Source organism: Saccostrea cucullata, unplaced genomic scaffold (genome assembly GCF_032062105.1).
Source record: "Saccostrea cucullata isolate Sc308-1 unplaced genomic scaffold, CSIRO_AGI_Scuc_v1 ctg4470, whole genome shotgun sequence".
Taxonomy (NCBI): Eukaryota; Metazoa; Mollusca; class Bivalvia; order Ostreida; family Ostreidae; genus Saccostrea; species Saccostrea cuccullata.
In genome coordinates this window covers 92705-106956 of record NW_026934182.1, presented here as the reverse complement: position 1 = coordinate 106956, position 14252 = coordinate 92705, and the positions used below count along the sequence as shown (strand labels likewise).

General features: G+C 32.9%; 1 protein-coding gene across 1 annotated transcript; it reads left to right on the top strand.

Annotated features, from left to right (window-relative positions):
* Positions 1–436: 436 nt before the first annotated feature.
* LOC134240084 (uncharacterized) lies at positions 437–13151 on the top strand. Its single transcript, XM_062722190.1, has 10 exons — positions 437–478; positions 741–834; positions 2015–2231; positions 2969–3076; positions 4559–4631; positions 7585–7715; positions 10060–10227; positions 12193–12498; positions 12636–12941; positions 13069–13151. Exons 2-10 carry the CDS (start codon positions 757–759, stop codon positions 13149–13151), a joined length of 1470 nt encoding a protein of 489 aa, XP_062578174.1. The 5' UTR covers positions 437–478; positions 741–756.
* Positions 13152–14252: the final 1101 nt, after the last annotated feature.

Genomic DNA, 14252 nt, shown 5'->3' with positions numbered 1-14252 from the left:
GGTATACATTTATGGTAATCTCACAACAAAACATTATGATAAACGTGATGATTTCAATGTTCCCTTACTTATGTAGCAATATGTCCTTATCACCTACATGTGGGGTTTAAGTTTTCCATTTGATTCGATACACAAAAGTATACTCAATATTCAAACAATTTCTGAAACAAGGCAAGTTTTTGATAAAGAAGTTGATGAATCAACTATAAAAACTATCAGGAAACAAGAATATTTGGATCTACCTTGGCTGCAACCTGCAACTTTTGAGGGACTGAATACATGTATGTCTCATATGAAATCAAAGTCTCATATGAAATAAAAAATTACAAAAGTGGCCGATTTTCAGAGCAGAAATTTTCTTGTTTTCCGTGTATTGTTCCATTCCGAGTTTTAGATTATCCACTACAGAAGCTTCAGTACTATGCTTATATATGGTCACCTTAATTTACGCATTGTGGATTATTTTTGCAATACACAGGTATTATATTTTTTTTAACGAGATTTTTTAATTTTTATTAAGTGACACATTTAATTATTTTCTTTGACTTCTAATAATTTTGCAATTATCGTAAATAGAAATAAAAATAAGACTTTATCCGAAAGAATGGAGAACCCTGAAAGAAGCGTTTTGTAGGATTTTGTCCATTTAACACTGAGCAATTAAAATAACATTTAAAGCATTTTTTGACTTGTTGAAATATTTATTTGAATTATCTTATTTTATTTTAAACGATTTGCAGGGAAATACCTTGGAAAATGAGCAATAGATCTGTGGAAGGCTTTTACTTCGTTGCGGCCTTTTTTTACTTTCTCTTATCAGCAAGATCAAGCCAGGTATATGTTCAATTAATTTGTTTAATTAATTATGAGGAAATAAATATTACATGTACGTATTAGGTTCGTTACAATAATTTCATTGAAACTTCTGCATGAATTGATTACAGGGATATATAAATAGATGTGATTTTCCAGAATAGTCATTTTCGCTTTCGGATTACTGTAATCGAACCACAGGGGCTTGTGTAGAGAAAATAAATCAGTTTAAAAAATTAGTACCTCGGATGTGTATTTTTCTCTCCGAAGTACTAATTTTTTAAACTGATTTATTTTCTCTACACAAGCCCCTGTGATCGAACCAAGAAAATGTTTATTTCATTACTGCTTAGGAAAACAATAGAGAATTTTTTTTATTACAACTTTCGCATATATAGATTACTGGAATATATAAATTACATGTACATATTAGGTTCGTTACAATAATTTCATTGAAACTTCTCATGAATGGATTACAGGGATATATAAATCCAGAATAAATTGATTACTGGAAAATATAAATATGTAAGGTTTCAGAATGTCATTTCTGCTTAATCGCTACATATATATATATATATATATATATATATATATATATATATATATATATATATATATATATATATATATATATATTACTAGAGGATTAGATCAACATTACCGCTACGTACATAGTCTCAATTCATTACCGTCACATTTTTAAAATTTCGAGTGATCATTACCGCTATATTTTATCAAAAAGACTACGACCGATTACAAGTCATTACAGTTAAACATCTATTCAACCAGCAATGGCACGAAATTCATTTAAATTATTTCTAGACAGCAGTGCGTCAAGCAAATGACTACATTGTCCCCCTTCAGAGAATGAGATTTCCTCATCTCTTTTGGAATGTCGACATAATTATGTCAAAGGGGCGAAGTTCTGGGGGCAGTCACACTCACCCGCCAGAGAACACACAGGTCCCTACATGGACACCAAATGTAACAGAGACATTTATTGCCTCTGCTGAGGATTGGGCCCACTGCTCTGGCTTGCCAATCCAGTGCTCTACCAATTAAGCTAAAGGGTTAACCCAACGATTTTTTTTAAATAAAGCGTTTCTCGCTACGCGGGTAACAACCCTTCGTAGCGGGGTTTTAAAATTATTTTAAGAGATGTTTGTTTATGTTTATGTTACGATGTTTTGGCTTTCATTAGATACGGATACCACTTCCGGGATACAAAGAGACAATTAAGGTTTTCATGACTCAGAGGTGTCCCAAAACTGAGAGTGAGTGGAGGGCTGTCTCTAACCAAATGAACTGTTCAATTGATAATGACCCACCAGTCAACCAGTACCACTGCCTGCCCACACCAAAGAGAAACATGCTTGTGGAGTTCTGCTATAATGAATATAGTAAAATGACAGAACATGGTAATATACTGATGACTTTTATATGGCTCTTTGACTCATTTTACAAATGATTTGTAAATGAACTTTAAAGCCACATTCATTTAAAGTTAAATTAAGTTTAACAAATAATACAAGTAATGATTTTTTTTTTCTAGAAAAATATTCCGATAATATTTGATTTTTTTTTTTTTTTTTGCTTGCTAGGATTCCTGAGGTACAGGGTTCTGGAAATAGGATGTGGGACTCTATTGTGCTCATGTGTGAAAATTTGTTTAAGATTCAAAGAGAGCTTATCCCTATTTGTTATTCTTAAATGATGAATAATACAGTAAACTAAAAGGTTGTAACTGATACTAATAGCTAAACTGAAAATTCAGGAATGTTACATGTAAATGTATTAATTACGCAAAAATTACATTACAGACGAATACAAGCGACCAAATAGCTTCTTTTAAATATGTAAGAGGGTTGTCCGTGAAGTTAATGGACAACATTGATTATAACTGATGAACATTAAAAAAAAATATACGAAACTATTATTTTCATTTAATTCATGTTTCATTTTACTAATATGCAAGTTTTAAACAAAAACAAGGCACAAATAATTTTTTTTTTTATCAGATTAAAACTGACACACATACCCGGAGCACTAAAACGAAAATCCATGACATTACCCGACGTCAAAAGCTAAATACATTTATATAATTATGCATTACCCAGCTGGCGGGCTCATGACCCTTTTGTTGTTTTTTTTTAAGGTAATTGCTTGGAACTAGGAGGAAGGGGATATCTGAATTACGTTAACTGCAAAGGATTTATAAAAGGATGCCCAAATAAAGACTACAAAAGTGAAGAAATATTCAAATGTAAGTTTTCGTGATTGCGAAAAAATGCTCATTAAAATTTCAATTACTACACTGTAGAAAAGGAGTCGACGTACTATTTCATGTTAATTTATACGAATGTAATAAAAAGAAATTATGTAAGTAAATGTAAAATCAAAAATAAAAATTAATATTTATATTCTGTAAGAAGCAATGCATCCACAGGCACCTGAAGTATGGATAATACCCCCCCCCCCCTTTTGTTAATGAAAAAAATGTAAGAGTGTGTAATATCTCAAAAATATAAAATTTCCCTGTCAAACACATCTATATGTCGTTATATGCAAGCAGATTGTACTTTTTCTCACGTTTAAAGAATGACCCTATTCGGTATAATAAAAATACACATTTTGTTATACCGAATAGGGTCATCCTTTAAACGTGAGAAAAAGTACAATCTGCTTGCATATAACGACATATAGATGTGTTTGACGGGGAGATTTTATATTTTTGAGATATACACTCTTACATTTTTTTCATTAACAAAAAAAGGGGGGGGGCGTATTATCCATACTTCAGGTGCCTGTGATGCATCTTTAAGTTACCTTTCTTTTATGTCTCATTAATGATGCTCTCGAAGAAAAAAATTTCTTGGTCCCACATTCGTCATTTGGATAATCATTTATTAGCTTGAGAAATGTAGCGTCAATATTTTATACAGGTTGATTTAAGGAATGAATTTAATAGCTACCCATTTTATACGGTATAAACTGGGTTGGGGCAGTTTACGCTTTATAAACCGCGAAGCGGTTTATAAAAAAGCGTAAACTGTTCCAACCCAGTTTATACCGTATAAAATGGGTAGCTATTAAATTCATTGCTTATAATTTAATTTTCATTAATATTCAATTGATGTGAGAAAAAAAAGATAATTGTTCTAACAAAATTACTTCAATTTGTACAAATTTTGAATGTAACGTCAGGCGGATTGATACGTTTTTGACGCAAGTCATTGTGACGTAGGCAACCCATTTTATACGATATGAAGTAAATTTTTTATCCAATCAAATAAAGCGTTACAACCAGAATTAAATTATTAAAGAATATGTTTAGAAATAGGGAATGGAAGGTTGAAAATGCACCATATTTGCATTATGGGATATATAAAAAGTAAAACGTTACAGTTCTGGGGTGCGTTTTACAAAAGAACTTTATAACGACTAAGACCAAAATTTTCATCTATTTCTAATCTTCTAATTTACATTACATTGAAATGATTTTAATCTTTTTAAAAGGATTGCATTAAGATAAATTACGCTGGCAATTTTAATTAGAATCATAAATTTTGCAAAGTTTTATAAGCAGATAAATATTTTGATCTTAGTCGTAACTTCTCTTGTAAAACGGGCCCCAACAACTATTCTTGTATGTAGTATATTGAACAAATGATGGTGACATGCGGAATCAGTAATTTACTATCGTTGTTCTCTCATTGAGTAATTTTCAGAACGGTTTTTTACCCAGATCCAGCCTGTCTCCAGATAGATGTTGAAAGAGGTTGTTTCTTGGCAGAGGAAGATTGCAAACTTACGTCAAGGTAGAGCTCTTAAACCAATATTTTCTTTTAAAAATTGATACATAGTATTTCGTAGAACCTATATATTTATATTGACACTTTTGTGAGGCAAGTACCGAATATGTCTCCAACTTAAAGATATACAAACTAGAGGTACTGTGAGCGATGAGCTCACTAAATGATACCCCCCGCCTCCATATAGTTATAATGGCAAAGTCCATGTTTTGCTGTGGCCGGGAAACCCAAAATATGTGTCGGATCAAAAAGTAAAATAGGAGGTGCACAATGGCAATATGTAAGAAAGATTCTGTGAAAGTTTCACCAAATTTCATTCAGTGGTATGAGAGGAGTTGCGGATAAGAGATGGGTACCCCAAAGCGTAACAGACGGACGGACGGACAGACAGACGGACGGACGGACGGACGGACGGACGGACGTACAGACGGACGGAATTAACGATTACTATATACCCTCCCGCTTTTCAAGCGGTGGGTATAATAATACAAATCATTTACTTAAATACTAGTTTATACTCTTTGGGCTAGAGCGACTTTTATTCCTCAAATGGATGTACAGTTTTAAAATAAATCCTTGTTGCAAATTAAATCTATAAACCAATTCACAACTCATCTCTTTGAAAAAAATGTACCAATTTTAGCATAAGATATGTAACAAAAAAGAAAAAAATATAAATGTTAACTCCTTTTTCCTGCGTTCTTATAATTCCACTCATATTGAGACATCATCAATTGCCGGGGATGACAGCAAATTTTGACCAATACTTGGCAACCAGGGCCATAGAGCAGTAAGAAATATTTTTCTTGTAAGCACCTACTGCTACGTGGGAAAGGGAGCTCGAGTTTGTTCAAATGAAAGGACAAATAGTGAATACTTTTAAAAGGAGAGATATTTAAGAAAAAGTAAAAATTAGGTGGTGTCATTTTAAAATCCTCTTCTCAAGACCCACTGGTGTAAAAGAAAATGAAACTTACGTAAAAGCTTCCTGACATGGTGTAGATTTAAGGTTCTTCAAATCATGATTCCTTGAGGTCCAATTGGGCCACAATGGTCGATCAAATTTTGCGGTAAAAAAACAAAATCTAAAAATTCTTCTCAAGATCAGTAAAGCCAAGTTTGGTGAACATTTTTGGAATTATCCTTGTGTAGTAAAGATTTTTTTTTTCAAATCATGACCTGGGGGCTAGTTTGGGGTAACAATGTGACAAAGTTTTACATAGGAAACTGTTACCCATTTGCCCGCTTACTTAGGTCTTTTCTAGGACTAATAATGACCAACTTTACAAGTAAAGACAGCGAAAAACTCGTGGTTTTATGGAAAGGGGAAAAGGACTTGTGGAATATATCAAGCAGTAGCTACCACCACAAGAATGATGCTAGAAGCAGAGCTTATTATTATCATTTTTATATTTTTGACAGAGAGAGAATTATGGCAGGAGAAAACACGTGGGAATAAATAGTTTATTTACAATCTTATAAGATATGTATTAGCGTGTGTACAAGAAAGTATTATAATACTTGTATTGTACTACAAATCTCATCGTGTATACCAGCCTTTACGTGCACAAAATAATAAAGTTTATCAAGAGAAGGTTATAACATTAAGATTTAACAAAACATCAGGAGATGTTCTTTCATAGTAGATTTTGCACGCAAAAAAGTCAATGCGGATAGGCTTTAAAGGTGCTTAGACATAAATTTGGTGTTAATTTTCTCAAATTTTCTGTATAATATCATGACTTATATGTTGCTGTAGAATTTCAAACGAAAATATAATAAGACAAATCTTATTTTTTTCTGGAAGTTATTGAAACTTTGAGTTTCTAGAGGCGTTTGATTGACACTTCCTTGCACATTCACAATTTTTAACTTTATCCTTCATACTTAAGTGCGAAAACAAAACCATCTCATCAGTGTGTGCAGAGTTTAACAATTGAACACATTCGTAGAAACGTAAACATTAACAACAACAGAACCTGTGCCCTGTTTACAAAGACCGTGTACGTTTCAAGAGAGTATTCAATTTGTTAAACTCTGTACATAACACTGAGCACGGGCTGACGATACTAGTGAAGAGGCTTTGCTTTCCAACATTTCTACTCTAAATTTCTGGATTTTAGTTTTAATATTTTTCATTAATACGCAAGAAAATTGCCACTTTTCTTAAGTATTAAGACTAAAATTTGTGAACGTACAAGGATGTGTCAATCAAACCAGTCCAAATTTCAATTACTTCAAGAGAAAATAAGATTTTTATAATATTTCAGTGTGAAATGCTATTGCAATATATAAGTCGCGATATTATACAGAAAATTTGTAAAAATATTCTCTTCAAATCTGTGTCTAAGCACCTTTAAAGGCCACGATTTTATAGCAGCGTAATAGACAAGTTGCCCTTGAAGAAAACGACAACCACCACCCTACCCGCAACTCCAGCCTTCGCATGTTTAGTGCCCCTAATACCATACGTATGACCAATAGAAAGGTTTTCTTATCTATTAGGACTAATTTCCAACTTAGTTTGGACTTTCAGGAAGGCGTGACATTCTCGACGTTACATAATTATCTTTTGAAATGTACATAGCTTTTCTTCACTATGGGATAAATATTCGGGCAAATGCCAATTAGTGTATCGAATAACCAGTTACATTGTTTCCTCCTGCAAAAATGTGGAGCTTAAGTCGCCTCATCGTTGTCAACAACAATTTTAAGTTCCCGATGTAATTAATTTCTTAACCAATGAGAATCTATTCCCATTTGACAGGCGATAAACATGTAGCGCCGAAAATGCCACGCCTTAGTGAAAGTCCAAACTAAGCTGGAAATGGTTCTATCAATTCCGTACCTCCGTTCATGACACAGGTTTAAATGGCCAAGTAAACAGTGAACTGTAAAAGTCAGAGCTTCTCGCAAAAGTCCTATAGAAATAATGTCCTTTCTTTAATTTAAATGTCAGCTCAACTACAGAGCCAACAACGAGAAGTGGTGACACCTTTCCATCGGAGTACATAGTCATCCTAGTGCCAGCTGCAACATTATGTTTCATTTTTGCATTAATCCTGTATTTAAAAAAAAGACGGCATCAAAGTAAGTTTTAAATTTTGAAATAAGTTTGAGTTTCAAACCCGTAATTTTTTTAAAATTTCTTACTAGAAAATGTTTCATTAACATTTAATCAATCCCTTTATTTATATTTCTGTATGTAAGGGGTGTTAAGAAAGTTCGTTCCAGGATGAAATATTTTCAAAAATTTCAAAGTAGTGCTTAACTAAAGAGATGAATTTTCAAGTCTTACAAAATCACAAGAGTGTGCTTTAGATTTATAGCAATTCATTTCTAGCAGGAACTTATAGGATTTTTCTTCCATATGAAATATATATATATATATAACATCTTAAAAAGTACCCGAATGATAGAAATGCTGGTCATTTTGAGTGAAAAAAAAGGATAATTTACCCTTGATTCTTGAGTTATCTCCCCTCAAAATCGGAACTCTTCTACACTAGCATAACTTCCGCGGACTACGCATTAGAATTAATCCAACAACTGTGAACAACTTACACGCTGCATTTAAAAATTTTAAAAGAAAGAAACGGTTTGCAATTTTTTTAGATAATAAGCGATTTTATAAAGGGTCTGTTACCCCCCCCCCCCCATTTCTAGAAAGCTATACGAATTAGCCAGGCACGTAGCATCGTCTTTAAAATGAGGGGGGGGGGGGTGGCAGCCAAAGAAATTGTTTTTTTTCTTACCTAGAAAAGTTGACAAGCAAAGAAAAACCTTGCCCAAAGCCGAAAAAGCTACTTATTTCAGTACCAGTTCCTTGGCATACAATACTACATTTCCCTTATATAACTTTACCGTAGTATAAACTCTGTGTGTGTGGCGAGGGGGGGGGGGGATGGCAACATGTCTTTCAATGAACATTTTCAATCAAAAAAGTAATGTTGGGAAAAAAGTGGGGGTGGGGCTAGGCCCCTTGCCCCTCCCCCCTCCGTTGCTACTTGCCTGTTAGCTGGTAAACAACTTCATCAGAAATTTGCAATTTTATGGTACGTTTTTGTAATTTTTTTTTTAATCTTACATGTATAATCAACGGGATACATCTTATTTATGTCTTAAAAAAAGATAATTTAGAAAATACACGTACATGTAAGTTTTTGATAAGCGTTGTGATGAAAATGGGAAGATGAATTTCGCTGGTTGTCAGTTTAGTGTGTTACACACTTGAACTCAGAACTGAAAGAATGTTTCAAATCAACTTTCATGCGAATTTGATTGACACTGAGGTGACGCACGAGGGTTTCGTGCGTACAGGTACAGAGAACGAATGTGTAAATGGGTTGGGAGTTGAATATAAACCAAAGTTGTGGAAATTAAAAATTATTAGAAATATTAATTGTGAATTCAATATAATTACGGTACATATATTTTTTCACAGATGTACATGTATGTCAGTTACACGGGGTTTCATGAGTCTCTCTCTCTCCCTCCCCCCCCCCTCTCTCTCTCTCTCTGAGATATTGTTTTTTACACACTTTGCCAAAAAAAAAAGAATAACTTATAAAAATGAAAACATGTACTATTGTATTTTAATTAGTCTTTCTTCGTTACATGAGCACATGAGATTAAATTATTCATTTAGAATTCCATTCAAAGTTTTAATACTATACAGTGAATCAATTATTTTACAAATAAAAAATTCTGGAAACACGGTTAATTCAAATAAAATAGGTCTGTAAGTAAAAGTTCTATGTTATGACATACAATCGAGCAAAAACGCAGTTCCTTGGTATCGGTAGCAGAAGACGAACTACCGATGTATATGTAGCTGCTGCAATCTAATTAAAATCAGACTTCTTAGATCCGCGCCGTATATACACTCTGCGTAAGAGTGTATACGGCGCGGATCTAAGAAGTCTGATTTTAATTAGATTGGTAGCTGCTGTAGCTCTCTGTATTAAACACAGTAAAAGAGTTCTTTTCAGGGGAAATAACTCAACTTTTGAAAATGGGGAATCTTGCATCAGACACGGTGATGAGCGTATGCATAAGAACGATAAATCACTTTTCAAAAGAATAGGTTTGTCATTTTGAAATTTTTCACAGATCTGATAATTTTTGCATAGTATTTGAAAGGATGTTTTGACCTGTGTGCTTAATATATGTCATAGATATGCGTCATCCCTAGTTTTTCTGAACAGACATAATCTGTTTTAATACCTGCCCTCCTTTTATGGATTCAACAAAAGACAGTTAAAACCTAATCAGTAGCAAGAATGGACTCTGTAGACATGAAATATCACAAATTGTAAATATCTTCTCGTCGAATTTCTTTTCGAAAATAGAAGAAAAATGTAGAAGAACTTTCTTAACACCCTTTATTTATATGAAGAATCATTAAAAAATTAATTAAGTTATATTTTTATAGGTTTACCTACACCGGAATCAGAAAGCCGTGAAGAAACACATTCAACTGATACTTCTAATTCTTGCAAAAGCGAGCAACATTTTAAAACAAGTACAGAAAAATTGAATGATCGTAAGAAGTATCCTGAGGATCATAGAAAGTTACTTACAATGGATAACATGGAAAAAAGTAATTTGAATACCTTATTTGGTTCCTAAAGGAAGTTAGATCCTGTTAAATAATTTAATTATAAAAATTAAAACAAAAAAAGGGGGTCAATGCGCGTCTTTCGACACTACGGATCATTTAATATGACCTTTTTGCACTGTAATTACATCTAACAAATAAATCAATTTTTAAAAGATTTCCTCTCATAGTTTTATCGAAATAAATTATGGTCACAAACACAGTCTTTTATTCGTCTTGAATATAGGCTCTTCAAGATTTGTAACAACAAGAAAAATTTTTCAGATTACTTCGCATATTCAATTATTTGACCTTTTTGCATTTTAAAAATGTCATTTTTTTTTTTACATTTAAGATATAACAAGCAGTTAAATCATTTGACTGTAATTACATATTTCTGAATTTAAGCAGAATTTTCCGTTATTTCCCTATCATGACAAAGAGCACACGGAGGGTGTACCGGTCGGCAGGGGATGCTCACTCCTCCATGGCACCTGATCCCACCTCTGATGGTTTGGAGGTCCGTGTTTGCTCTGCTCCTATTTTGTATCGTTTTATAGACGTTTGATCTTGAATACTGTTTGTTATCTCCATATGTTTCATTCAGTACTCAAGAGCATGCTCTAAGTATGATGATTTTTAAACGAGACAATCTATTCACGAAAAAGATGATCAAACAAGGATATCAACAGTCTGTAATTTTTATCTGTTAATCAATGATTTATAAAATGTAAAATGTTTTAAACTTTATAAACCACATAGTTCTGGAGCGGTTGTAAACATGTTCACCTTTGGCAAAACAAATTTGTTCGTTGTCTCCATTTTTAATTTAAAGAAAAACCAAAGAGCAGATTACAAAACAATTTATTTTCAGACTTTGTTACCCCCCCCCCCCACCCCCGTACTCCTGACCCTGGGGTCCTGGAAATAACCATTTTGGAAGAAACACCTTTCTTCATCATAAAATATGTAAACAGATCATTGGAATAATACCGAGGAGCAAAGGGAAAGATTTTCAAAGAATTCATACATTTTCACTATATAATCATAAGAGTCCCGCCCTAAAACCAGGGCCCCTGGGTCAACTCCTACAACCTGCGACCAAATGTAGTGGTCACGGTTGAAGTGTATTAGAAGTAGGTCAAATTCCAGGGTCAAAAGCTAAATAAATGTAACTACAAAAAGAAAGGTTTCAAACATGTGAAGTGAAATAGCCAATAGACAACCTGTTTAGTTTGACAAAATTTGGTAAAATTAAATTTTGCAAAAGTATGTCCAACTCTAGGATACTAAAGGTCCTGTCACAGCAATAAATATCAATTATTAATACAAATTATATTATATAATAATTACATTATTAATAATATGCAAACAGATTAACAAAGACAGCTATGTAGATCTACGGACAAACACACAAAAATATTAATTCCCCTTAATCTTCCATTATGGAAAAAAATAAACAATACAACAATTAGAAAACATCAGAATTAAGATCAAATCATTTTGGCAAATACATTTACCTTGAACAGGAATAAGTATCATCTGTCGACCGAACAATATTTTTTCTTAATTTTATTTTAGATAAATCAGTATAAAAATAAATGAATTGATGATATGTAGTAAAATGAAAATAGAAAATTAACTGACATCAACAATTTTGCATTGCTCCAGCATGGTGGAAGAATCAAATTTCATCCTTTTGACATATAAGTAAAACTTTTTGAGTGAACTAAAATGCTATTTGTAAAAGCCGCTCTGTCCATGTTAAAGATTTGATTTATGATTATGATTTTAATTCTACAGAATTGAAGTCAGAACTGTCAAACCCGTCAAATTTCACTTTTTTTTAAATTCTATCCTTCTTAAATAAAAAAAAAAATGGCTTAAATACACGTACGAGTTGTGTCAGTATTACATATCTCATGCTGCTGCACATATATAATCAAGACATATTGTTTTCATTTACAGAAATCCTATCCATCAAAGTGACCAACAGTGTTTCCAAATTTGGTGAGAAAACAACGATCACTGGAAAAGTGAATAGTAATTTCCAAATCCAAGGCCTTGAGTGGCAGACAGTCTCAAAACGGAGCAAAAAGTTTGAAAGGATATCAATTGATAACTCCAAGTACATCGGAAGCATTATCGACCCTTCAAAACCTTGCCTAGTAATTAACGATACGAAACTCGATGATGCTATAAAATACAGACTTGTGGGTTATCTAGCTGATGAGCGTATTACCAGCAATGACGTTGAAGTTTCTGTTCTTGGAGGTAATGTTGTCCTAATATTTTGCAATTGCATATTTTTAATTCAGAGTATGTAAACTACCGTATTTGTTGTTAATGTTTGTAAATTTTTTGTTGTAAACGTTATGAAAGTAATTCATGCATACTTATATTTTTTTTAGACATACCACATCCCAAATTGAAAAGGAAGTATGAAGGCTATGAAGACAATGAAGTAACAATATACGGTGATTTAAATTCATTTCCATCGCCTTCAAGTGTAAAATGGCTGTTTTGCAAAGAAGAATTTGGAGAATATACAGAAATAGAAATTAAAGAAAAGGGATTTCAGGAATTTATTGATGACAAGCATGCTGGATTAGTTAAAAATTTAGCCAGGTCTTCTGATGGTGGTTTTTATAAAATGGTTGTTAGCAACGAACTCGGAGAAGGTATAAGTAAGCCTGCTTTCCTAAGTATAAAAGAAGGTGAGTCTTTAAAATTTATAACTAATAAGTGATACATTCCTGGCAGGAAAAAATATGCATGAATTATAAACAGATTAAATTGAAATATTTAAAATTGAAAAGAATACATTTTGATTTTTTATTACAGATATTGAAAGGACATCAGAATCACTGAGTTTCCCTTCAGTTTTACCTACACAAAGAAATCACACGAATACGCAAGGTACTTAATGTTAGAGAATGAATAAAAGAAATTTTACCTAGGTTATCATGCGCGGATCAAGAGGGAGTCGTGGGTTGGGATATTCAAAGTAATGAAATTCTATGTAGGGAAAAATAAAAGAATGACTGCACTTAAGCTATGAGAGTTGGATCCCAATGTTTTGCGCAAAATTAAATTCCAAAATTCATTAAATTTATGTTTTATAGGTAATTAAACAATGTCTAAAGAGCAGGTTTTGGTATATTATATATCATGGAATTATTAAATAATGCTGAGAGACACTAGCTTTTGAGACGGGGTCTAACAGTTTTGTCACATTTCTATTGTTATTCATATGCATAATAGTTTTCAATGACATTGTTTACATCGAGCCGCAACTTGACCATTGATCTCATTTGCACAGAATATGTATTGTAATTTAAACTTATACATATCCAAAGAACAATGTTGGCCAAGTTGCGGCTCATATCTAATTTTTTTAAAAAATGTCCCCTGAAACAAAGGTCGAGATAGCTACTAAATTAACCGGTCACTGAGCACCAACGATTGATATTATAATCACCTTACTCACGTGACAAACCAATTTGCTGTTCGATACGCTAACGCTTTCATTGAACATTTCATTGTTTTTAAATTTCTGTTGTGACAGTATCTATCGTACTTCCAGCTTCAGACTATGGAAGTTTTTTGCGCAAAGTTTAATAGGGTTTGAAGATAATATGTCACTTATTTAACTTTATGCTTTTCATTATAGGGTTGTTTTGAAAGAATTCTGGTATTAACACTTGTAAATAGTAAGTACATGTACAGGTTTATGTCGCCTCTGTATTATGGTCTGCAGGGCGAGACATCTACCCCATCCCTAAACATTGGAATATTTATTAATTGTACACCATAAAATCAACATGATCTCCATTTAAATTCGTAGTGCAAAAAAAAATGTGCTAATGTTTACATTCCACAACCATGCGATTTAAATGTCTCCGCCTATTTGCGGATACCTTAGATTTGAAAGTGGTCCCGTTCAAAGGAGTATTCCACTTAAGTATAGTAGTTTGGTCCCTTTTTTTCGCCCTTATTTTACAGAATATACCTGAGGATACGGAATT